The sequence below is a fragment of the Lipotes vexillifer genome, unplaced genomic scaffold, assembly GCF_000442215.2.
Source record: "Lipotes vexillifer unplaced genomic scaffold, Lipotes_vexillifer_v1.1 scaffold602, whole genome shotgun sequence".
Classification (NCBI taxonomy): domain Eukaryota; kingdom Metazoa; phylum Chordata; class Mammalia; order Artiodactyla; family Lipotidae; genus Lipotes; species Lipotes vexillifer.
Window position 1 is genome coordinate 989,990 of NW_006790307.1, and position 27,858 is coordinate 1,017,847.

General features: G+C 41.4%; 1 protein-coding gene across 1 annotated transcript in view; it reads right to left on the reverse strand.

Moving 5' to 3' along the window:
• MYRFL (myelin regulatory factor like) overlaps positions 1-26,025 on the reverse strand; it is a 115,875-nt gene extending 89,850 nt beyond the window's left edge. Inside the window, exon 1 of the mRNA XM_007463578.1 lies at positions 25,980-26,025. Coding sequence (XP_007463640.1) covers positions 25,980-26,025 — 46 coding nt within the window. The remainder of the gene's footprint in view (positions 1-25,979) is intronic.
• Positions 26,026-27,858: the final 1,833 nt, after the last annotated feature.

The following is a 27,858-nucleotide window of genomic DNA, read 5'->3' on the forward strand; positions in this document are numbered from 1 at the left end:
TTTTGCGGTACGCGGGCCTCTCACTGTTGTGGCCTCTCCCATTGTGGAGCACAGGCTCCAGACACGCAGGCTCAGCGGCCATGGCTCACGGGCCCAGTCGCTGTGCGGCATGTGGGTTCTTCCCGGACCGGGGCACGAACCCGTGTCCCCTGCATCGGCAAGCGGACTCTCAACCACTGCACCACCAGGGAAGCCCCCAAATTTTTTTATGAAGCCAGCATAAAACTGATGCCAAAAGCTGACAGAGATGATATGCATAAAGAAAACTACAGACTAATATCATTTGTGAATAATATACCAAAATCCTAAATAAAATGCCATCAAATAGAATTTAACATTTCCATTAAGAGAAAACTTCATCAAGAAACAAAAAGATAATTCAATATTGGAATTCATATATCAAAGGTAGAATAGTATTTGACCTTCTCAACTGATGCAAAGAAGGCATTAAACATTCAATATTTATTCCAATGAATACATGCTTAAGATTATATATATTTATACACATACATATACACGTATCTATATCTCTCATATACATATATGTGATAGAAAACCTACATTAAATAACAGCATCACGTTCAATGGTTAAAAAATTAGAACTATTTTCGTTAATATTAGAAATATGTATTTTCATTACCTTGCTATTACACAATGTGTCAACACCCCTAAATTAATCTATACATTTAAAACATCCACAATAAAAAATGTCTTAAAATAACAAAATGATTCTAAAGCGTAATAATGTAAAAATGCCCAGGAAAATAAAATAGAATAGGATCTGAAACAACTGGTATTTTTTTGGCTTTTGCCAACAGTGGTAAGCCAAAAGTTTTTTCTTTCATCGTAATGAAATCTGAAATAGATTATCGATAATTTAATGAGAACTTTGTTAAACTTTGTGGACTTTTTTTCCATGTATAATTTAAACATGCAATACTTCAGCTGTCTATCCTGCACACCCATATCCCTCATGTAATCCAGAGCCTTGAATTCTTCCCATGGGTAAGGTACCTTTGCACTAGATCCCTGCACTGGTTATAGGAGGTATAGGAGGGCCATTTCATCTTTATCTTTGGGCTTGCTAATTCATCCAAGGGCATTAAAACAAAATTTTAAAAATCTTGAGCACCTCCCAAATGGTAAAAATTGATGGGTGCCAGAGACAGGTGGAAGGGAGGGAGAAAACAAGAGAAGGGAAAGGGAAGAGAAGAGAGATTGCCAACTCCATTCAGTGACGTGAACTCAGAGGGAAATGGATGGAAGATATTTTTAAAAGTTGAGATGGTCAGAAATGACCTCTTGTGGAGTTCTGTCTTGAGTTAGACTTTGAAAGAAGAAAGAGCAAGACAAGGCTCATTCATTCTTTATTAAGCACCTACTATGTGCCAAGCACTGTACAAGGTTCTGAGGACACAGCCATGAAAAAAATTAACACGATCCCCTCAGGAGGCTTGGATTCTAATGGAGGGAAAGGTAGCAACAGTGGGGAAGGACTTACATGACATATGAGAAACAATAAATAAACAGGATCTTTTCACGTGGTGATGAAAACAGAACAGAGTGGCATGATAGATGGTGGGGGAAGGAGCTCCTTTCAGTGTGGAGGGCTTTCTCAGGAAGGAGCCAGCCATGCAAAGATCAAGGGCAGAGCATGCCAGGTAGAGGGAACAGCACCACGAGAGCCCAGGGCTGGACTGTGCTTGCCTGTTTGAGAAACAAATCATTCCAGTGTGGCCAGTGCACAGGAGCACAGGGCGGGGTAGGGCGGGGTAGGGCGGGGAGAGGAGGTGGCCAGAGCAACGAGAAGCCTTTGGAAAGTGAAATAATATGCTTTAATATGCTTTTATAAAAGGTCACTCTGGTTGCTTTGCAGGAAAGGACTGTAAGGGAACAGGAACGGAAGAAGGGAGGTCAACTTGCACACTATCGCGGTTGTTCAGGGACTTTCAGAGGGAGTCTGGAGTTCTTACTCCGGACCAAGCAAAAGGAGAGGCACTTTGCCCGACCTCGTCAATCCTCATGACAGCCCTAGGGGGTGGACATTAATATTATTCCCAGTGTACAGAGAAGGCAAAGTGATTACACAGGTTAACTAGCTTGCCCAGGGTCACACCGCTAGTAAGTGACCTGCAGGGAAGCCAACGAGACCTACCCTGATTCTTGAGGGTGTTCTCAGCCCCAGCCCCGTTACTCCCCCACCCCGCCCCGTGTTCCTCTTCCTTTCCCAGCAATGCCAGCAGCCAACTGCAGAAAAGCAACTTGACTCTACTACTTCGCTGGGCTTTGGTCAAGCCAATTGCTAAGAGAAGCAGATGGAGGAAAAGATCTCTTTAGTTTCCCACTGAAGCCCCTGCTGGTGTCTCATCTGCTGTATACAGCACCACCCCCCGCCCAACAAACACATACACACAATTCCCCACAAAGAAGTAGGAAGTGGCCCATAGATTCTCAGACCTGACCTTTGTGCCACTTGCTTTACATCACTCACCCTCTCCAACCTCCATCCCCAGGTAGAAATAAGAGATGGTCCACAGCATACAGGACCTGCCCATGTGGCTTGTGCGAACCTCTTAATGAACAAGGAGAGATGAGCCCTGGAGTAGCTGACTTTCTCTAGGACTCCAAAGTCACAGCTGTGCTTTCCAGACCCTAAGGAAATTCCTCAACAAGATAAATCCACAGTGTCAGATATAATGGTGTTCAGGAGGCTCTGCACACACAGGGCAACTCTCAAAAACCTCTTAAAATAAATCGCATGCTTTTAAAAATAATCACTTTGCTCTAAATGTCTTAAACGCTGGTTTATAACACCCAAACCTGCAAAGAGTGTGTCCTCGGGCATCCCGCCCCCTCTCATGGAGGCTCAGTTTCAGACCTCGATTCCACCCTTTTCTACATTTCTCTCTGTGGCCGGGAAGGGCTGTCACAGTTTTGCTCACAAAAGCAGAAGCTACTCAGGCCTCCGGGGAGTGCCGGAGAACTGCTCTAGGAAACAAGGGCCCCCTTTCTTCACCCTAGTTTTCTGCCTTCCCTTCCAGGCACGCAACAGCTGCAGAATGGTCACCTGTGCTGTTGCCCTTGGCCTTACAAGACAGACAAGAAAAAAGTGCGTGGTTATGAGGATCAATCCACCAGGGACGCCCCAGACAAATCTAAGTTGCATCCGCAAGACCCACTGATAGACATACACATGCCTTTGGGGAAACAGGGCTTCTCCAAAGGTATGGATAGGGTGTGCCCAGCAAGGACCTCCCTTTCTGCTTCCCACCCACCTGCCCAGCCGCCACCGCCCCCCAGTCCTGTGTAAGGACACTTCTTGTTTCCACCCTAGGGCCTCCCTTCCCACATCACTTCCCCAAACCCAGACACCCCCCTCCTTTCTTGATCTACTCTTTTGCCCTTTGTCCCAAAACAGCGCTGCCCAGAGTATTCAAACGACAGGCAAGATGACAAAATTTGTCTGTTACAGCAGCTCTAGGTATTTTAAAGATTCTAAAAAGCCACAATGAGTGTCTCCCCCTTCCCCCCTTGATTGCCCTTTAAAGTTAAACATATAGTTTCCCTCTGATGTGCCAGGGCTCATGAGGAACTGGAGCTGAAATGTTCATGCTTTTCCAAAGAAGGAGGAAGGGGGAAGCAGAGGAGAAGTCGGAGGAGAAACCAGACCCTCATTTGCGAAGGTTACTTTTGTCTTGAAAATCCACTGAAAATAAAACTGGATTTAAAATCTAATGTCAGTGGTGAGAGCCACAGCCCGTTCAGTTAGCTAGTGGAGATAACATTTTCCCAGAGACATTTCCAATCATTAAAAGACTAATTGTTTCACTCATTTATTCAACATTGACTTAGTGTTCACCATGTGTCCAGGAATAAAATTGGGGACGAGCTCACAGTCCAGCAAAAGGGACAGGAAGATCAGCAGCAGCAGCAGACGGTGATAAGTGCCGGGATGGCGGTGGGCATCCTACTGCAGGAGCCTTTTTGTTAGGCTGGCTGGGCTGGGGCAAGGGCTTCCTGCAGGTGACACTTGAGAGGAGTTTTTAAGGATACGCAGAAGGTGATTAAAAAAAACATTCCAGGAACTGAAAAGAGTATGTGCCAATGAATTCATGGAGTCTGCAGCAGGACTCCCATGGAATTGAGTGTGCGGTCTGGCCAGAGCTGGAAGGCAGGTGAAGAACGCGGCACAGACAGAACAGCACCCTTCACGGACCCCACTGCAAGCTCTGTGTACTTTTATTTCAGCCACTGTAGAAATTACATGTTGCGCGTCTGTTTCTCCACTCAACTTTAAGCCCCTCCGGGGTAGAAATTGCCTCTTTTTATATAGATCCTACACACCCAGAACAAGGCCTGGATGGAATGTGGTAGTTATTCAATGAATATTGAATTTCTCAGATGAGTAATAACATTTGAATGAATAAATGTGATTATGAATGGTGGAAGGTGTATCTGGAGAAACTGGCGTATCTCAGAAACCTAATCAGGAAGGTTCATAGGTATCAAGGTAAGGAATTTACCTTACAGGTTATGAAGACATTGCAATTTTTCATCAAACATGATCAGGTTTATATTTCTGAAAGGCCTTTCTGCCTGCTCTTGGGAGTGAAGCTGGGTGAGACTAGAGCAAAGAGACTAGTCAAGGACACTGCCAGCATTAGCCTTCCCTCACTAAATCACCCAACACACAATCAACGGGCACCTGCTATGGAGCAGGCACAGTGCTAAGTGCTAGAGACACAAAGACAAGGGTGCCTTAGTAGTTAAGGGTCCTGGTTCTACAATCAGGCCTTAGGTCAATTCTGGCCGAAACATTTCCCAGCTATGCAACCTTCGGCAAATTACCTCCCCTCTCTGTGCTTCAGTTTCCTTATCTATAGAATAAGGATAATAAGAGCATTTCCCTCATGGAGTTGTGAAGATTAAATGAGATAATGCAAATAAGGTGCTTAGCACAGTTCCCAGCTCAATAAATACTACCCTTTGTCATAACCATCAGTTGCCGTGCTCAAGAGGTTCATAAACCAGTGAGAAAGACTGACATAAAGGCATACCATAGTGCTCGATGTGACAACTCAGTGTACACAGAGCATTACAGGTCACCTAAATGATTCAACAGGAGCAAAAGGGTGCCAGGTAAAGCTTCCAGGAACAGGGGTCCATGAGGCTTCAACTGTCCTCAGGGGAAGATCCTGGAGCCTTGAATGCCATGAAATTCTGATCTGGTGCAGTGGAAGTGGGGTAGAAAGATGGAAGAGTGTGCAGTGGTGTGCTGGAGCCAGCTCGTACAAGCTTGGGCACATCTCTTCCCAGCTCCATATTTAGAGTCTTCACGTTAGTAACTTGAAATCGGCAATAGTGGGAAGATTTACACCATGGAAATATTACAAATTGAGAATTTCTTTCCAAAGATTTGGTTGTTAAACATTTACCAGCATACCCCTGGCCGTGAGTAGTATTTGAGAGGAGAATCCTACTGGACTCTGTTACTGATTGGATTCTCCCATCTGTTTTGGTGGCCGGGTAGGAGGTGGTGTTGGTGCCTTGAGATAGGGAACAGGAGAGAGTTGGCTGAGGAGCCTGGAAGGAGCTGGAGGGGTTCATCTGTTCCAGGTCATGTCATGTCAATCCTGTTTTTGCACTCTTGGAGAGAGAAGTGAACTGCAGGGCACTGCCCCCAAGAAAACCTCCACCTAATGACCTGGAATCCCAGAAGTCTCCCCTGTCTTCCTTGTACAAGTAGTCCTGCATTGATCCAGGAAGAAGATAATCAGCTTTTTCAAGCAGAGTTAACATGACCCATTGCTGGAAACAGTGACCAAATTAAAAAGACTGTCTCTGGACTTTAACATGATATGAATCACCTGAAATTTACATGCCTGATACTCACAAGATAAAATGAAAAATTAACCTTTATTCAACTTGAGTAAATAAATGGTTCAAGCACATTGTGTAACAGGATGGCAACACCCACATGGCTTTTCAATAACTGTCACAGACGCAAAATTCTAGAAAGGATTGCTGAACACTTGGCTGTTGGCCTCTGAGAACAGCAGAAGACATCCAGGAGCCTGCAAGTGCCCACCAAGAACTAGTGCTGTGGATGGATTTCATCTGCTTTCCTGACCAGCAGATTAGGAGCCTGTGCATGAAAATGTATACCTTGATTTCAACTAGACACTTACCAAAATTGTTAACTCACTCATCCAATAATAAATATTTAATGAAGTGCATGTGCTAGGCACTGGCATACAACAGTGAGCAACACGCAATCTTACCCTCAAGCCAGGGGACAGGAGCACAGACAGTAAAAAGGCAGGACTAACACAGTGTGGTACATCAGGCCCAGGAGACACATAAGAGGGCCTTCCAATCCAACTCGGGGGAGGGCAGTCAAGGATGGCTATACTTGTAGCTAAGACAGAGAAAGGTAAAATAAATTACACTAGAATTAGGTGAATTTGTATCTGGGAGAACAACTGAACCCTAACATGCTAACCCGGAGAAAAATCCTAAAATGTACTATAAATGACTCTGCTCTCATCCTTCTCAATAATGCTATTTGTGATTTGGACAAGTATAGAAAAGGCAAACCTGCCACGTATGCAAATGGCCTGAAGGAGATGAACAAGGTAAAAATACAGTATAAAAGAGATCACTAGAGATTGTCACACTGAGTGAAGTAAGTCAGACAGAGAAAGACGAATATCATATGATATCGCTTATGTGTGGAATCTAAAAAAATGGTACAAATGAACCTATTTACAAAACAGAAATTGAGTCACAGGTGTAGAAAACAAACTTATTTGTTACCAAGGGGGAAGCAGGGGAGAGAGATAAATTGGGAGATTGGGATTGACATAGACATAGTACTATACATAAAATAGTTAACTAGTAAGAACCTATAGCACAGGGAACTCTATTCACTACTCTGTGATGACCCATATGGGAATAGAATTTTAAAAAAGAGTGGATATATTTATATGTATAACTGACTCATTTTGCTGTACAGCAGAAACTAACACAATGTTGTAAATCAACTATACGCCAATAAAAAAAAAAAGAGTCAGGTCAAATCTTGGTGACTGGATTGATGGCTGACTCTGACACGATGAAATTTAGTAGATTAAGCATTCAGCTTTCCATTGATTTTTTTCCATTATGTAAATATGAGATGGGGAAACTTGGCTTTTGCATAAATAAGTGATAAAGACATCAGTTTAAGTTTGTCATCATGAAGAAGTATTGGGGAGACAAAGAAACTAATGTAGGCTTATAATAATGAAAGCACTGAAGACAGAACTGGGAGGGTAAGGTTCCTGTTCCTCTAGGCACGAGTCCAATCTTGATGACCTGGGGCCCATACCTTAAGAGGAATGTCGACAAACAGTAGGGTGTCTGGCGGAGATCCAACAAAGCAGGAAAGAATCAGAAGTCAAGCCACATGAGAGACGGTCAATGGAGAATAATAATAATAATACTTGGTAAATTTGTTGAGCACATTTTATGTACCAATACCTTGCTAAGAATTTTACATTTACTTTCTCACTTAATCCAAACAATAATTTTATTGTCAGATAGGTCTAGTACTACTCCTATTTTTCAGAAGAGCAAACAGCCTCAGCAAGCTTAAGTAACTTGCTCAAGTCGCAATAACACAGTTGTTATTGCAGGGGCTCTTACTGTAGTGTTTTCTACTGTAACATAACATACATATTCCTGAACCACCTTGCCTTCTGCAAAATCATGCAAAATAATGAAAGAAAGTTGGGTTGGAGCAAACCAGTCAAAAACTAATAAAAACAATAACATTCCTAATAGAAATTTAAAGGACACATCAAACTATAATTAATATTGCTAAGTACTTCAGAAAATATAGGAATTTACCCTTTATAAAAAGGTTGTTGGAGGAGTTATGGTTGCTGAATTATGAGGGCAAGGGAAGAGGGAGGAGGCCACTGAGATTAGGATAACTGGTTTAGATCAATTACATTAGAACCTATCCTTCCTGGGCTCAAGGACTCTCCTCTGTCTGAACAGATTAAGCTTCTGTTAGGAGGAAAGAAGGTGGAACGGCTGATGGTGGCTGCCATTTATAACTTAGAAATATAGATCTAAGATCTTTCAGAATTAACATTATTACAATTCCATGTGACTATGTCCTGTATTGCTTTTTCACAAACCCAGGGTCGCTCAGTGTAAATAATAAATGACGGCTGGTTGGCTCGGTACCTTTTAAGATCTGCCCTTGTGGCACAGCTTCTGGGTGAATAATCTAACAATTGGTAAGATTTAAGGTAGGAGAGGGAAACGGTCTGTCTACTGCATTAGGTATCTCAATTTTCATGAAAGTATTTCAGTGTCTTCACTAGCTGATTATCAAGTTCATACTTATTCTCCTTTTAAATTAATTATTTGAAACATAAATTAAGCAAGATCCTCTGGCCTTTCTGGGAGCCTGGGGATTCATTTTTCCAGGAGTTTTGGAACCTTACAACTAAGCCTCCTCCCAGCCCTTCAACATGAAGGTTAAACTTTTACGCTTTGTCCATTTTCTCTTCAAAAGCACATACTAATGTTAATACATACAGGAATAATAAAACAAAAGAAGAGAAATAAAACATAATCAACTGCATGTTAACCAATATTAATTTTTAACCATGGAAGACAAATTTGGAAAACTGAAACCGAGCACATTTCTTTTAAATGGTATAGGAATTCATTAAGGACTCTCATTTATTTTATGCCCAGGGTTTGAAGAATTATTGTTGTGATTTGTTCTGTTAGAAAGTCTAACTTTGCCAAAGACCAAAGTGGAGGAGGAAGAGGAAGAAGGAGAATGAGAAGGAGGAAGAGGAAGACATCCCAAAGGAAGGGAAGCCGAAGAGGAGACACCACACACAGGCTTTACAGGGGAGTTGGCTTACCTGCAACAGGCAGTGCTGAATATTAAATCAGTGCCTCATGGGCAGACCCTGCACAAATTCAGGAAAATATGACAAGGAAGCTGCTCACCGTGTGGCTTTCAGGGTTCCTGCCTGCCTAGGCAATGCCTTCCTTCCTACTAACCTTCATAGGGAGGGGACAGCCCAGCAGAGCACTGGCTGAGGGCTGAGTCTTCAGCCAGGTGTAGGACAGGCTCATGTCCTCTCCGATGCAAGAAATAAAGGAGGGAAATCCAGAAGACTTGGGATCTTGAAAAGAGACCAGGCTTGGAGTTTATTTATTGACTCGGCAAATATGGTCGAGTACCCACTATGTGCCAGTCCCTAGCAGCTGAGGCTACAGGAATGAATCAGACATAGTTCCTTCCTTCTAGCTGTCCACAGGAGACGGACACAGAAAAAGGCAATACATGCTTCGAAGGGTTAAATGCAAAGTTCTATGGAATATGTGCTAGCCCTGAAGGGAGGGTGCCAAAGCAGAGACCCCGAGAGTGAAAGGCAGTTAGCCAGGTGGACAAGGCAGGGGGCGAGGGTGTTCTGGAAGGAGGGAGCCCCGTGTAACCTGGAGGCAAGAAAAGCAGGAGCTTTGGGAAATCGCAAGTCAGGCAGACTTGGGTTAAATTCCAGGTCTTGAAACTCTCTGGGACTGTTTCCTTATCAAAAAAAAGGAGGTGGGTTTTATCACCTTAAAGCATTGCTTGCAGACTAAAAGTGATAACATCTATCTATAATCCCACTACTAACAGATTCTCTCCCTGACCGGACTGTATTCAGGCTCCCCTGAACTTTTCAGTGAGGTCTATATCCATGTTTCTCTCTTCATTTTCCAGTTTTAGCAAGAATCATGATAAATCAGTTTAACCAGAATCGCTCATCCTTCATATCTGATCACGCTCGAGTTCCTCATCCTCCACCAGCCCCCAGGTGGTGTCAGATCACCAAGCCTACTTTCAGGAAGAATCTTGTTAGGCCAGTTTATGAAGAATCTCCCCCTTACCCTGCCCCTTGGCTATAATTTCCCACTTGCTGTATTTGGAGTTGAGCCCAATCTCTCTCCCCCACTGCAAAATTCCATCCCAGTGGTTACTGCCTACTATGACAGACCCTCCCTTGAATAAAGTCCTCCTTATCATGCTTTAACAAGAGTCATTGAATTTTTTCCTTTAATACTACTAGTGCTTGGTACATAATAAGTGTTCATTCCTTCCTATTCCTTCTCTGTTCCTCACCCCCACCCCAAACACAGGAGTCAGAAGAGTAAACCAACTGCTAAACTCAGGGAAGATCAGTTTCATCAAAGTAGGAGGTTAGGGGAAAGCCTAAAATATAGGCACTTGCTGGCTCTGTTCTGGAGAGGGGTTGGGTAGCCAGTGGCCAGTAGGGTATGTAGTAACTAGAGTTAAGTGAGGGAGAGGATAAAAAAGAGGAGTTTTCTCCAAAGATCTACCAGGTTGACTTAAGTATTTTTCTGACATCGAGCCCTAGAATATGGAAGCCAATAAGCCGATACATGTCCTTACCCACTTTTTCCTTTGGGAAGGCAAAGTGGTATGTAGATGGAAAGAGCTTTGGGCTTGGAAGGAAAAGACAATGCTTTGGCCACCAGCCCTGTGATTTTAGACACATCTGTCAACTTCTTTAAGGATCCGTTTCTTTCACCATAAAAAGTCTTCCTCTCAGGGTTGCGTGAGGGACCAATGAGTTGAAAGAAGTGAAAGAGTTTGTAAAATATCAGACTCTATAAACAAGCATAATACAAATGGAAGAGTGAGAAGGAAACTTTGAAGATGGGTTAGGAAAGAACTGGCAAAATAAGGAAGTGTAAAAATTGGTGGCTGGGTATGGATTTTTGGGTTTTTTCCCCAACATTGCCATAAACAGCCAGTAAAGGGAGAACCAGGTCCTGAGCATGGTTTACAGCCCTGTCGTCCTCACCACCATGAAAGCTCCATTCAGATCTTCACACAGAAGCCTGCTTCTCCCAGGGGAAGGGAGAGATATGTGTGTGTGTCTGTCTTATGCCCATGTAAATAAAAAGAAGAAACAGTAGTACTCCAAATGCTTCTTAAGGCACAGCACTTCTTGAAATGTGTGGATAATAAAGTGTCCCTCTTCTGGTCCATCGGAATTAGCCTAGTCACGCTAATAGCTAGCTCTTAACACTTTTTCGGGCACAAAAATCGTCCCAAAGGACATTACTCTCAGAAGAACCCTGACTAGTTGTTACCTTGTAGAATTTATAAGAAATAGTTTGTAGGTGTCATTTCTGCCTCTTCCTGCATATAAACATCTTATGTGACTTAACAGATTTGTTTCAAAGCAGCAAGGTTCTCTAACCCACACGGGAAGAAAAAAACGAGGATCCTTGTCTCCACACTTTCCATCCACAGAATCCCACTGCACACACAGAATGCGTGTGGGCCAAGAGAGCAAAATTCCCATCAAGATACTCCGATCTGCTTTTGTATTGTTTTAGTATGCACGAACAGAGAAATAGCTATGCAAATTTTAAAAACTGTTTCCATACATGCTTTTATAAGCTTTTAAAAATATTAGTTCAACTAGGATATTTTATAGGATGTTAAATAGTAATATATTCTTTCGATTCTTTTGGGGTTCCCAACCTTTACTTACTGACTATCCACAGACAAAAATAATAGAAGTAATTAAAAGCTTTGATACCTTTCAAAGAATTAGGGAATTTAGTTATGTGCTTCAAAGCCAACTTCTCAAACCCTGCCAATGCATGGCTGAATAACCTGTCTGAGGTCAGCGGTTACCAAGGTTAGCAGATAACATTTTTCATATGTATTTTACACCACCCTAGCCTTTTCCGAAAGACAACTGACAGATCAAAGAACTAGTTTTCGTACAGGTAGAGCACCACAGAATAGAGGTAAAATGAAACAAGTTCTCTCTTTAAACTGAGTTTGCAGTGTCCCAACTTCAGAACCTCTTACAGATTTACTATAAAATTAGGACAAATGCTTTAGACTATTCAAGAATAGACAATGATAACAACTTATTCCTTTCAGCTTTGATTCAACCTCCAAACAAGGAATGCCCACTAACCCTTAAAGATATGGTATTAAGTTTCACTGTTCTGTTTTTTTCTGAAAAATGTTGATTTCAAGACCAACATGGAAAAGCTGAACCTTTTGCAATAAAAAGAAATACTCGGTACTTTGTCCTTTGTTGCTTGGCAACTAAAGGCTATAAATGGGTTTTATGATTATAAAGGCTCTGGAATTAATGTGAACATGTAAAAGTTGTAATAACTCCCTGGGGACAGGAGTGTTTCTTTGAAAAAAAAGTATGAATATATATATATATGTAGCTTTTACTCATTCTTGTTTCAAAATAAACAGAGCAAGCAATTTTGTTTCTCCACACTTGCAAATGTTATAATTAAAATCAATAACTATCATTTATTTCATCATTTTAATATTTTATCATTAATGCTCACAACGCCAAGAGGTAGGTGTTATTATCTCCATTTTACAGGTGGAGAAAACTGAAACTTTAAAATGTTATGTTATTGGCCCAAGGTCACAAAATTAAGAAGCAGAGGAATCAGGATTTGAACCCAGGTCTGCCTGAACTAAGGCTTCTGCCATCAAGTGCATATCATAGAGATTTCTAGGAAGCATATTTCTTGGCTTCTAATACTTGAGGATATTGATCACTTTAATCCCATGAGAGCGATACTATTTCCAATTATCAAGCCTTAGAACACATTACTCCCTGTTGCTTTACATGACAATGGTTTCTTATATTGCTAATACCAAGGTGTCAAATATTGGGGTACCATCTTACTGGACTTTTTGTCTTGAGTCTGGGTACCCAAAAGGACAATATTGAGAGTTAATATTTTCTACTACACTTCTGAGCAAACCCAACTTCCTAAATTCCCTCTATGGATTCTTGTTTTGCATCAAGCAGTACTACAGGTCAGTGTTGGTGTTCTTATATCTTTGCATTCTTATTAGTAGCCTTATCTTTTGAGTTTCTGTAGCTGCCTGCTCCATGAACATAACCATTGCCTTTTTACTGCTAGCACTTCATATTATGGTGCCAGAGCTGGGCTTTGCCAAAAAATGCCAGATGGCACTTAAGTTCCAACAGCTCACATTCCAGAATAATTTCACCTATAGAATGGAATTACATGCACATTGTCACACACACACACACAAAAGCTCTGGTTATTTAAAGAGGAGTCATAAGTTCCAGCTAACTTTGCAGATGTTCCCTTGCAACCTGTTTGGAGGACACTGCAGAGTGGCAAGGAGCACAGGCCTTTGGAGAAAGACAGACATCTGTCCAGCTCTAAGCTCTGATACATAATAGCTGTGTTACCTTGGGCAAGGTACAAACCTTTTCTGAATCTGTTTCCTCATCACTAAAATGATGATAACATTATCTGCCTGTTCATTTTGTTGTACAAATTAAGAATACATACAGCTAAAGACCTTTGTATAAGGTCTAGCATAAAGTCAAGCATTCATTAAATGGTAGAGGTTTCCTTACTGATCACAGACGGCTTCCGGGAGCTCCATTAAAAGGATAAACATTTTTCTTAATTACAAAAGACTGATAATACTATTTCATTGGGCAATAACTGTAGGTCAGGCACTATCCAAAGTACTTCACGTATATCATTTTACTTAATTCTCATTTTTCTCCTATGAAGTAATACCTGCTTCATTTAATAGATGAGGAAAAGAGTCTCAGAGAGACCCAGTCATTTGCTAAAGCAGCATCTCGAGTGCATGGTAGAGGAGGGATTTGAGCCCAGGGAAATCTGGATACAAAGCCTATGCTCTAACTACTATGTCGCTCATCACCACACATGCAGGCTGGTGTCGGGAGCTCAGAGACAGTGTGCATGATGTGCATTGGTGCCCAGTTTCTAGAGCTGATATGGGTGGCCTGTGAAATGCAACCTCAGAAATGGGAAAGATGCTGTGATCAGATAAACTCCAAGATCATTCCTGCAACCCAGGGTCCATTACCTTGACTGGTTTCCTGGTGCCTAGATCTCTACTTTTGTCAAAACTAGAGCGTCTACTCTTCTGTTTGTCTCCTAGTGTCTCCCAGTGACTCCCAGGTAATGATTCTCAATCTCAGCTATAACCCATTTTGAGTTATAGCCTGAACCTCTCACGGAGGGACTTGGTTTTTGAATTCTCTCCATCCCCAGATAGCATCTCTGCCATGTTTCCTACTGAACACTACACCACCTCCACTCCCTTCCTGCTAATAAAGAGTTCTCTTTAGGGGAAACAGAGTTATCACACCTAGGGGAAGATATCTGCCATGGGTCACAGATCTAAGAGTAATCTACATAAAAAAATGTTTATGAGGAGCTGCGATTTCCCCCCCCACCAGAGTTGATTCTGATATTAAAATATACATAAGAAAAGGAGCACAACCTTTGTACAATGCAATAAAGGTGCCTGCCTTGCCATCAGAAGTTTTGGTCAAGAATCTCACTGACTTAACACATGTTTAACAAATATTTCTTTTTTTTTTGTAACAGCTACATTCAAGACAATAAGCCTGCACAGATAATGAGACAAAGTCAGGTCCTCACCTGGAGGTACTTACTATCTTCTGGGGAGACAGACAAGTAGACCTATAAACTAAACTTCAGCACGAAAGGTGCACATCCAAAGGTACGGAAAAAGTGCTGGAGAAGCATGGAGAATTCTGCTTCACAGGATGAAGAAGTAGGAAAGTGCATTCCGGGCAAACGGCACAAACACCCAGTGTTATAAAAAGGTGTTTTTAAGAAACCATGAAAAGCTCAGCATAGCTGGGGTATAGAAACATTAATAACAATACTGATGGTGATGATGGTGATAAACATAGTAATTGAGGTACTGTTCTGAACCTCATGCATATTGAATCACTGAACCTTCACAATAACCTTATTAGATAGGTATTAGTAGTATCTAATTTTATAGATACAGAACTGAGGCACAGAGAGATTAAGTAACTTGCCCAAGATCACATAGCTAGCAAGGGGCAGAGTCAGGATTAGAACTTTGGCCCTGGAACAAGCTCCTATCCACTACATCAAACTGCCTCTCACAACTGTGAGGATGGGGGAGTCTCAGAGATAAGGACACTGAAATGTTACCTTGGGACCATATGCTCAGCTCAGGCAATGGAGAGTCAACAGAAATGTTTAAGTAATGGCGTTCACGTGAGCCAATAGTGAAGTGGAAGGTGGTCATCTCAGGGAAACAAATTAGGAGGCTCTTGCAAGAGGTGAAGATCCAAAGGGGAAGCTGCAGTTGAAAACATTTAGCAACAGTTTGGTAAACAATTAGCTGTAGAGCATGGGAGGAGCCCGTAAGGGTGACACCCTGGTTTCTAGTTTGGGAGGTTTGGTGAACACCGAAGGGGGTATAGGAAGCAGCGAAGACTGGAGTCAGGGAGGGGAAGGATAATGGGTTCCACTTTGAATGTACTGCTTTGGTGAAACTAAGGGACACTCGGCACATACGAGTGTACATTAAACATCTGTAACTATAGGTCTGGAATGTGGCAATAGGGTTTGGGAAATGCTGATCCATGGGAGTACATGAAACCATTCAGGGTGAGTTTTTGGTGCTCAAATAAAAGAGTTTCCAAAACAGGACCCTGGGGCAGAGGAGGAGGAGGGTGTACTAGCGAGCGCTCCTGAGAGGTAACAGAGACACTGGATGAGAATCAGAGGCGAAGATGCCATGGGATCAAACAGGAAAGTTTCTATGAGCAAACATCGATGAAGTGAGGACACCAGGAGGATGAGGGCCGATGATCTTTAATACGATCTAGCAATTAGGAGACATTTCAGAAGGGTAAGTTGGAGCAGAAGCCAGAGAAGTTTGGGTTGAAAAGTGAATGGGATGTGAAGAATGAAGAGAGTGGGTATTTTTCAGAGTTTGGTGAAGAAAGGGAGGAGAAAGATTGATGAATATTTGGAAGGAGAGGTAGAGTCAAGGAAAGAGATTTGAATCTCTTGCTGACCCACAGATAACTTAATTTCACTATTGTTCCCCTGAGGAAGTTCTGTTACTCCCTCCCTTCCCCTATATACATCAATTTTTTAAGGTATCTTTTAATGTAACCTAATTCCAGAATCTTTTTATTATTTTTTGTTTGTTTGTTTGTTTGTTTGGTTGGTTTTTTGCGGTACGCGGGCCTCTCACTGCTGTGGCCTCTCCCGTTGCGGAGCACAGGCTCCGGACGCGCAGGCTCAGCGGCCATGGCTCACGGGCCCAGCCGCTCCGCGGCATGTGGGATCTTCCCAGACCGGGGCACGAACCCGCGACCCCTGCATCGGCAGGCGGACTCTCAACCACTGCGCCACCAGGGAAGCCCCAGAATCTTTTTAGAAGCAGATAACCAAGAGATGTTGACCCACTGCCAGGGGCTTCCTCCTATCAAACTGGGCACCACCTGGACCCCTGGAAGCATCTCTTCAAATGCCACTGATGTGGCCCCAGGGATAGAAGGAAGCCCAAAGTAGAGGAAATAACCACTTTTCCTGGCCAGGTCAACTGCTCAGGGAGAAGGCATCTGATTTTCTATATCCACCATTAAAACTGCCAGAAACTCCCTTTCTGGTTGCAGTATAGTTTTGGTGTAAATGATTACTGCTACTGTTACAGCTCAGAAGATGAAGATGAAACAGGGATTTTTTTCATCATTGCTTTTTTTAAAAAAACAATATTTATTTATTTGGTTGTGCCAGGTCTTAGTTGCAGCAGGCGGGCTCCTTAGTTGCAGGTCGTGGGCTCCTTAGCTGTGGCATACGAACTCTTAGTTGAGGCACATATGTGGGATCTAGTTACTGACCAGGGATCAAACCCGGGCCCCCTGCATTGGGAGTGCAGAGTCCCAACCACTGCTCCACTAGGGAAGTCCCTCATCATTGCTTTTAATCATGCTATCAAAGCTCCCTTTCCCATCCCTTAACAACATTTTGAGTAGAATCTGTTCCTAGATTCTTTGATTGTTAAAGCATGCTGCAGTCCAGAATCTCCCAGAGCACACCCTCCTCAACTGTGGGCTGCTCCAGGCAGGGCAGGTGAGAGAAGCAGCCAACAGCCTGGGGCTAGAGCAGAGTTTCTAAGCCCTTGTGGGCCATAGACCTCACTGATCATCTGATGAAAACTACAGAGACTTTCCCTATAAGTATATGCCTACACATATACACACTTCCACCCAATTTCAGAGGGTTCAAGTCCCCTCCAGAATCTCATCCCAAGTTAAGGACTCTGAATACAGAGTAACTTTTTTTATGTCAAAAAATGTAAATTAATATCAGGTAGTGGTGATAGGGACAGTCTGCAGATGGATTTTTTTTTTTTAAACTTCCTAGCAGATAATTTGGCAATACCAAAGACCAAAATTAAAAAAAAAAAAAATACTATGTTCCAACAATTATATCTTGGGGCGATTCATACAAAGTTAATAACTAAGGGTTTGGGGGGAAATTGTTATAATGGTATGGTATTTATTCCTCCACAATCAATCACTGATGCAAAGAGGGAGGGGAATGAATCATTCCATCTGCACATCAAGCTTTCGTATCTCCCGTCTTAAAAACAAAATTATCAAGTAAAAACCCTCTTGCCTCCGCACTTCCTCTGGCTATTGCCACATTTCTCTGCTCCTGGCACAACAGGACTTCTCAAAAGCATTATCCATATTAGCCACTCACCTTCCATTCTCTCTTCTTCCCCTACTGCATGGAAACCACTTGTCACGGTCACCCACAACCTTCCTTCCCAAATTCTATGCTCAATTAACTGGCATTTCAGAAACATTTAAAACATTTGACCACACCCTCTTTGAAACACTATTCTTTCCTAGCTTACCACCACACTCCCCTGGCTTTCCTCCCACCTCATTTAACATCCTTAGCTGGTTGCTCTCACTTGGGTCCCTAAATGTTGTCGTGGGGCCCTCCTGTCTGACTCCCTTCTTGGTGACCTCATCTAGTCTCAGGGCTTTAAACACCAACCATATGCTGATAACTCCCAAATTGATATCTATAGCCCAGACCCCCCTTGGGTTCCAGATTCAAACATCCAACTGCCTCCTCATCACTTCTGCCTGGTTCTCTAAAAGGTAGCTAAAACGTAAAGTGTCCCAAATGAATTCTTGATTTCACACATATGCACATGAACACACACACACACAAAAGTGCACTTGCACCCATTATTCCACAGCTGAATACATTGTACTAAATCCACCAGTTATTGACACCAACACCTAGGCATCACCCTTGATTCCTTTGCCTTCCTCACCCCCACATCCCATCCATCTGCAAGTTCTGCCTGTTCTCCTGCTTAAAACCCTCCACTGGTTTCCTATCACACTGAGAATAAAAATCCAAACTCTGACGTCATCTTCGACCGCCCACCCCATTGGCATTCAACACTGTCCCCTGCCCCTTCCCACTCCAGCTCTGCCCCTAATCACTCCAAGCTTAGGGACTTCACACTGGTATTCCCTTTTCCTGGAATGTTCTTCTTATGGAGGATTATGATTCTATACCCAGTACATAGTAGGTGCTCAATAAATAATAGTTATTAATTAGGTTTAGATCAAGGGTTAGCAAACATTTTCTATAAAGAGCCAGATACTATTTTAGATTTTGAGGGCCATAAGGTCTCTGTTGCCACCATTCAACTCTGCCATCACAGCATCCAAGCATCCACAGATAATTTTTTTTTTTAATTTACTTATCTATTATTTATTTTTGGCTGCGTTGGGTCTTCGTTGCTGCACACGGGCTTTCTCTAGTTGCAGCGAGCAGGGGCTACTCTTCGTTGCAGTGCACAGGTTTCTCATTGCGGTGGCTTCTCTTGTTGCAGAGCATGGGCTCTAGGACGTGCAGGTTTCAGTAGTTGTGGCGCGTGGGCTTCAGTAATTGTGGCTCACAGGCTCTAGAGTGCAGGCTCAGTAGTTGCGGCGCACGGGCTTAGTTGCTCCGTGGCATGTGGGATCTTCCCAGACCAAGGGTCAAACCCATGTCCCCTGCATTGGCAGGCGGATTCTTAACCACTGTGCCACCAGGGAAGCCCCACAGATAGTATTTAAATGAATGAGTGAATAAAACTTCATTTACAAAATCAGGCTGCAGGCCAGATTTAGCCTGTGGGCCATGACTTTCAGACTCCTGTTACAAATGAATAAGTAATGTTAAGAAGAGATGTTTCCCTCTATACTCCATGAAAAACTCCAATATTAAAGAATATAAAGAGTATGATCCATTAAAAACAAATACACACAAGATCAACACCAAAATGTGAACAGCTGTTATCACTAAGTGGTGAGATTACAGGTGATAACTATTTCTTGTTTTATGTTATCTATTTTTCCACAATTGTCCATGTATTCAATGTTTAGCTTCCAAGATATTGTGGAGTCTTCCAGAAGCTGACTTCTAACTCCCAAGCTGAAAAGATGACAACATCAATAACACCAAAGAAGGTGGTGTAGTCTCCTCTCAGAAGCGTTTGTCTGAGTGATTTTCTTCCCGGATTCCCTACAGTTGCTGATGACGTTGGCAGTTCTCAAATGTAGGGTGTGTGCAGGTGACAGAAGTTAGCTCTGACCTAGTTACAGCACATTTTAAATTCTAATGAAATCGGCTTCACCTTGGGGATCCCAGCGTGAAAGAAGAAAAGGGATTTTTTTTCTTAATGGCACCAAGCCCACGCCTCTTTGTTCTGGATGCTTCATGACAATCAACACAATTTCTAATCACCTGCCAACATCAGATAGAAGTGTTCAAATAATTATAAGCAGCTTGCATGATTTGGGTTGTTCTTCTTGTCCCTGACGTATTCTCATTCCCAGTCCCCTAGAAAGTCTATAGTGTCTCCAGAAACAGAAACAGAGGTGACCTCATCAATAAACAAGGAGAACCTGCCTCTGTGGGATAATTTCAGCGTTTCTAGGATGCAACATGATGTCTAAAGTTCCACCATTAGAGATTAACCAAACCTACTCTTAGAGAAGGTAATCTTTTTGCCTTGTATGATCAAAATGACTTTGTATTCTGTGAAAGCACATTGAATACAAAACTCTATAGAGATGTAAGGTGACATCAGATCCTTTGCCATTTGTACCTTCTGTGCAAACTCAGGTTTTATTGGGACAGAAGGAAGAGGGCATAAAGATGCTGGTTATGCGAGAGGGTGAAAAATTGGTGGTCTTAAAGTGAAAGAAAGACAAAGACTGAGAGACTGGCCGGAGGCCAGATACCCTTTACCTGCAATACAGCCTTGCCCAGGGCCAGCCCTCTACACTGCACTCAGCTGCTCAGAGCTTCTGATTCCAATCACAGGAATTCAGAAACATCAACCAATCAGAGTTGGTTTCACTTTTGGAGAAGTAATATACAGGAACCACGTAAGATATTTACGACTTTACCTCTGGTAATAATGTAATCTGAGGCTTCCCACAAACTGGCAGCACTTGTCTCAGTGGCCTCTGTTTTATTCACTGAACCTTTCTGCTACTTTCTGCTCTGCTTACTGGGCAAGTTTTTCTTCTTCCCATATTTGAACTTGCTGGGTGCTCCGAACCTAGAGTTCAAACTGTTGAATAGAATAATCTGTGCACTGTTCTTCATTCATTTTTATTCTATAAAGATTACTGTCTACTATGTGCCGGCACCATTTGGGCACTTTTCCAAGCTACATCTCTCTTGTGCTCAACAATTCTACCAACCCTCCCTTGAAGCCTCTCTAGATCCATTCCATCTGGGTCAGTCCCTTGAGTCTCTGCTTTTCTGCTCCAGAATCTTCAGCATTTTCTTCATTTTCCCCAAAACTTGACACCTCCATAATATTCCTGTACAGCTCATTGGGTAGCAGATGTTTTTGCCTACCCTGCATCCCTACCACCCTACTTTAATAACAGCTAACTAGAAATTTAAATCTCAGGCAGAGAGAGGAGGGCAGAAAATACCTTGAAGCTTGTTTGACAGCAGTTTCCTGAAGGGACTGTTCTTCCTCTTAGATCTCAGGAGCTGTCCAGTGGTTCCTGCCCATCCACAGCTTCTGGTTTTAGGAGCTACCCCTCACCTCCCAAACTTCAGTGGGTGAGTGGGAGTTTCTTCAGCTAGTTTCTCTCTTCTGCTTTCATGTGATCTCTTCAGGAGAGTCAGCCCTCTGTGTCTGCAGGTTCCACATTTGCAGATTTCAACCAACCGAGGATGGAAAATATTTGGGAAAAAAGATCCCAGAAAGTTCCAAAAAGCAAAACTTGATTTTGTCACACGCTAGCAACTACTCACATAGCATTTACATTGCACTGGGTACTATAAATAATCTAGAGATTATTTAACATGTACTAGAGGATGTACATAGGTTAATATGCAGATACTACTGCCATTTTATGTAAGGGACTTGAGCATTTGGGGGTTTTGGTATCAGAAGGGATCCCAGAACCAATCTCCTCCCGGATTCCGAGGGACAACTGTATGTAGTTTTTCCCACTCTGCTCAGTCAGGGCAGGCATCTCCTCTTTTGCTTTCGTGATAAGCCAAAAAGCATTTGAGAACGTACTTCAGGACTTTATGAAGAGGATGAGCTAAACAGCTTCTCACCAATTTAGAAAATTTCTTTTTAAAGATTAAATATAATGAACAATAAAATATTCTCAAATTAGTTTTTATAAACTGTCCTAAAACACTGGGAAATAAAAGATGAATCTTGATATCACAGTAGCCCCAAAGAAATACCCTTAAGGAACCAAATTAAGAATGTAAGGTCACAGCTATGGAAAACAAGTGAGGTAAACTGAGGAATGGGATTTTCCATACTTCATTTTCTATTCCTTTTTTACCTGGGGGGTTGTTGTAAGAAGTAAATGAGGTAATGAATGTAAAGTGAATGGAACAGTGCTTCATGCAGGTAAATGCTCAGCAAACATTATCAATCTGGTGCAAACTTAAGATAAAACCAAGTCAAAGTTAACTAACTTAAAACTTGGCTAGTGTTAAAGGATATATATTTTTAAAGATAAAATCATGACTCGTGGGCTTCCCTGGTGGCGCAGTGGTTGAGAATCTGCCTGCCAATGCAGGGGACACGGGTTCGAGTCCTTGTCTGGGAAGATCCCACGTGCCGCGGAGCAACTAGGCCCGTGAGCCACAGCTACTGAGCCTGCGCGTCTGGAGCCTGTGCTCTGCAGCAAGAGAGGCCGCGATAGTGAGAGGCCCGCGCACCGCGATGAAGAGTGGCCCCCGCTCGCCGCAACTAGAGAAAGCCCTTGTACAGAAACGAAGACCCAGCACAGCCAAAAAAAATAAATAAATAAATAGCGTTCCCTTTAAAAAAATAAAATAAAATAAATGTTAGCTCAATAAATGTAAATCCTAGCACATTAAAAAAAAATCATGACTCATATAAATGTAAGATGAACACATGTCAAAGATTTTTATTTACTTCATGAAGGAAGCAGGAAGATGTTACAAGTGGTTCAAGGAGAATTCAAACAGCAGATCTAGATCTAGGTACCTAGACAGATAAATATAGATAGATCGACAGATGTATATAGATAGAGATAGGTAAGCAGATAGATAATCTAAATCTGGCTATGCCATGGAATGAATTTACAAATAAATGGAAAACTGGATTTTACTGAAACTATTGATCCCCAAAAGGAGATAATTCATTTACATATCTATAGACAAAATTCACTGCATTGATATCAATTATCTACAATTTACAGAGTTTCAAAATAGCTCTAAGACAATAAAGGGTGAAAATCCCATAGAATCTGACAGCCCAAAGGACATGATCTAGGTACAGTTTTCTATGGAAGACACCTAATAATCTTTTTTTTCATCCATTTCATACAGTTTTCCTTTACACAGAAAAGAAACTCTTAGACAGAGGAGTTTTATGTAATTAAACCCAGTCTCCTTTATTTAAGAAAAACTGACTATGACATCATGCATTCCAACTTTGAAGCACTGAGATAATAAAGTATAAAGAAGAAAGTAAAAATCCCCATATTCCTACCACTAAGAAATAACTACTGTTGATACTTGTAGTGTATTCATCCAATTGTTTCTACATATATAGGTGTGCATGTATGTATATATAGCAAATGTTTTCAGATCAGTTTTAATAAACTTTGTTCTAGAAAAATACATATATATTCAATTCTATTATAGATACCAATTTGTAATCTGCTTTTCCCCTTTATATCATAAACACTTTTCCTTATCATCGTCATTTTTTTTTTTTTTTTCTGTACGCGGGCCTCTCACTGTTGTGGCCTCTCCCGTTGCGGAGCACAGGCTCCGGACGCACAGGCTCAGCGGCCATGGCTCACGGGCCCAGCCGCTCTGCAGCATGTGTGATCTTCCCAGACCGGGGCATGAACCCGTGTCCCCTGCATCGGCAGGCAGACTCTCAACCACTGCGCCACCAGGGAAGCCCATCATCGTCATTTTTAATAGCTACAAAATATTCCATTATATGAAAGAACCATGATCTATTTAACTAATCTACCACTATTAGAATTTTAAGTTGTAACCAATTTTTAGTTATTAGGAATAAAATAATGTGCCTCTCCTCTGACAACCTTTCTCTTGCAGTGGTATCAGCTTTGCTGAAAAAGCCAAACATTTCACATAGTATCTGAGTTTCCAGTGGATGTTGGGATCCCTAGAGAACCTGATCCACCTCTTCTGCTTTAGCTAATGGGCCTACCTATTGCATCAGTGGCAGGCAATAGAATGAGGTTTGCCAGCTACCTGGAACCACGCTTTGTTCTTATCATCTTCCTGAGACACACCATAAAGATTCAGCATGATCAGCATGAGATCTGATGTTCAAGGCCATTTAATTCGTCAGTACTGTCAGTACAGATAGTTTTTAATACGAAAGTGTTCATATGAAAAACATATATTATTTAGGATCCAGATTCTTAGAATGAAGAGTCTGAGAAAGCAAAGAAAAAATAGCTTTCAGGTGGGTAATAAATTACAAAAACTTTTCTTGCTTTTCAGACCTTGATTTTTTATATGAGTTTGCCCTTAATTAGAAGCTGACGTATCGACAGGAGAACAACTGGCCCTCCTCATAAGAATATCAGATCCAGTCTTGCTGTCCTCATTCTAAGGAATATTTGAGAAAGGAAATCATAATCTAAAGGAAACGTCTCAAAGCCCTCCAGGCTATCATTTAAAAGATGTGGTTGTTGGACTTGGCACACCGTCAGTGATCGATATTTGCTAAACAGATAATAAAAAATTGACAACCAGCTGTGTGACTTTCAGGGGGAGGGGAATAACTTAAGTTAGTGCTTCCATTTTCTATTTCCAAAGCTTACCACCTTTTCCATTTATTCATTCAAAGATAATGTACACTGACCATTTTATTCTCTTTCCATGGAGAAATTACTCCTCCCTAGTTAAAAAGGCTTCAAAAGGAGCCAGAGTTTAGTTTGGGATAAGAAAGATACTATAATAATAATAATAATAATAAATCAGATTTTGTAATCAGCTATACAGAGGACTTGTGGAAACTATATCCCCAAAGACTTCTGAAAATAGCATAAACAAGGACAGTATAAGTGACCCTATAGGTATAACAGCACTTCCAAAAAACAGAAGGTAGACCAGATGAACTTTTCAGGTCTTCTCTAGCTCTGGAAAGAAACCAAGTAGATTTTGTGTATTTATAAAATCAATTGGTGGTTTCTCTAAAATAAAGCAGATATAACTGTAGCTTGGAGCTTGCTACCTACTGCTCAAATGAAAGTTACATAGGATATAAAATCAGGCAACAACAATCAAGCAACATTAGTGTGCCTACTGTGTAACCCAAGTGGACACACTGACTTGGGCACTGTCAGAGACAGAACATGATGGGATGGACCATAGGGCTGAAATAACATAATAATTCTCTAGGTCTCATATTCCTTCTTATCCCATGTGGCAAAAACCAAGCCACAGAACCTACTGTATTGTACTAATTCCTTCTGATAGTGACCTGTTTCTTTGACATAAACACTCTTTAGTGTTCGATACAATATGGTGTTGGGTCAATTCCATTCAGTCTTTAAACGTCTAGTATTTGTCAGGCACTTTACTAATCACAAGAAATGCCAAAAGCACTTTCTCAATAAGCTGCTAACTGCCCTCTAGATTCTGTGAGTGAGCTGGTCTGCGCTCAATTATTCTCATGCTCCCTCCTGGGAAATACCTGGAAATGTGCAAAAAGCTCTGGAAACATTTCCCTTCCCATGGAAGTCTGAGCATGACGAACTGATAAGGAACTGTAGCTGCACTAACATGCAGTCTCCCAATGGCTCCCTAAAAGGTGTCACAAGAAGGCAAGCCTTTCCTGACATTTTCAGCAGACCCACCATGAGAATCTCAACCCAACTAAATATGAGAAGTGGTACCACTATTTCAGGTTCTTAGGAAAAGAAATCTTTGTAACCATGTCCTATAGTAAGCCTTCGCTTGGGGAAAAATATATTTAACCTCAAAAAAAATCATCATTCAATAGTTACACATTTTTAAAGTGTTGTGAAAAACAAAGAACGGAATGGGGGAAGAGGTGTTCCTTTACTGTTAGGCTGTTTTGTATTTAATTATATTAACAGAAAAACCATCTTAAGTAAACTCTTACATTTCTCCTGTGTTGTATTCAGTAATTTTAGAGATAAGAAAAATCCAGTCTTATGAAACATAGGGATTAGAAAAAAAATCTAGCACAGGACACGAACAAATTCTAATAACATAGTTATGCTGACCTCTTGATTCTTTTAACAACTAAGCTGTTAACAACTAAAATTCAGGATGGAAATCCTGAATTTTTAAAAATCACTGCCTATACCATTGATTTTTTGCTACAAACACAGCAAATAAACCTGCACTTCTGACTTCACGACATTTAGTACAATAGTATTTCTTTCAAAGCCCAAGTGAATTCCAAAAAGGTGAGACAGTGATAGTAAGCAGCACCATTTCTCAGATGTTGGAAACGGGCTTCTTACCTTCGAAGAACTGCTGTAGGGCCTCGTTTTCGCCTACCACATCCATGGTGCCGTGGTCCTGGTAGTTACTTCCGCACAGAATGATTGTCAGACCTCAGGAACTAAATGCTGTCCTCTCAGCTCGAAGCCTACGAATGCTCTTGAAAAATGTTCATTTTCTTATTGGAGTGAAGCATATCTTCAGCCATCAAACTGTGCCCAAAAAGATGGTTAAGTTTTCAAATGTGATCATAAAACCAGAAGGATATGGAACCACGCAAAAGAAAAATTCATGAAGAGGGAAGTGGTAGAAAATCCATCTCTCTTTCTATAGGCAACTGTTTCTACTCTGCCTTTCGTCTTTGTTTTAAGGACCTTTGTCCTTAGTGACACATGTAATTACATAAATGGGCAATAAATACATGGCCTTATCTCCTATTTGTCCTTTTACACCAATATATTTATTTCTCTGCCTCTATCAACCAGATCGATTTAGCTACAGCCTAGCAAAGATATAGGGGTTTTTTTTCACCTAGAGAAAGAGGGCAAATCAATATAATCACTTTCATAGATACCGAGGCTTGTGATAATGAAAAGTTAGGATTTGTTAAATATTTCCAAATCTACTCGCAGTGAAAAAAATTCCTTGATACGCACCTCGTCCATTTCCTCCAGTTTATTTTCTTTGAAAGTAGAAACCATAAAGTATGAGAAGTCCCTCTAATGAGCAATAAAACTGCATTTCTGATTTAGTAATTCTTACAACCAAGTATGTGGTTCACTCCTAGCTGGTTTTACTCCTAAATATAAAGGTATACCCAAATAAATGTTTTGTTTTCACTATTTAGCTATTAACTTATCTAATAATAGACTAAAAGGAATATAATTAGGAAATTAAACTAGTCCTTTCAGCTCCTTCCTGTTTCCTTTTTCCGCAACTTTTTATTTTAAAGTTTTTAACCTATAGAAGAACTGAAAGAATAGTACCATGAAATACCCTATACTCTTCATCTAGATTTACTAATTGCTAATATTTTCCCACTTTTGCTTTTTGTCTCTCTCTCCCTCTCTCTCTCTCTCTCTCTCTCTCTCTATATATATATATATATATATATATATATATATATAGAGAGAGAGAGAGAGAGAGAGAGAGAGGGAGAGAGAGAGGGAGAGGGAGGGAGAGATATCCTTGTCATTTTTGGTTGGTTGGTTTTTATAACACTGACACTTGTTTAACAGTCCTGGAGCACTGTCTTATATAATGTCCCTCATTCTGCATTTGTCAGATTATTTCATTTTTGTTAGAATTGGTATGGGTGATGTGGTATACTTCCCAATAAGTATTTTAAAACTTCACACATATAAACTGTTTAAACAAAAAAATTAATTTTATCCTGGGGAAAAAAAGAGGCTTAGAATCCTACTTTGAAAGTTATATTGGGCCCCAGATCTTTAAGGACAAGTCATTAAGTTGCTTCAAGAAACAGATTTTCTATTTGTTTCAGTTCAACTTGTGCTAAACTCTCTGCTGGGTAGAGGAAATAAAAAGATGTGTAAATTATGGTCCCTGCCCTCCATAGGCTCAAATGTAGGGCATGAGAAAAATACAAGGAACTATAACTCTGATAAGAGCTGGGGAAAAACGCAGACTCTGATAAGAGCTGGGGGAAACATCCCAAGAAAACAGAGGAAGGAAAGATTGATTTCATCTGGGAGGATCTGGAAAGGTGTCATAAAGAGCTGGGATTGGAAGAGACTTAAACAATGGACATGTTTTTAAAAACATGAGCAATGGCTTGGAGGGGAGAAAGCCCAGGTACAGCGACTGGAGTTACGGTGTATGGATGGTGGAGTGAGAAAAAAAGATGAGAAGTAGGTTGAAGAAGGGTTTGGGTAGATT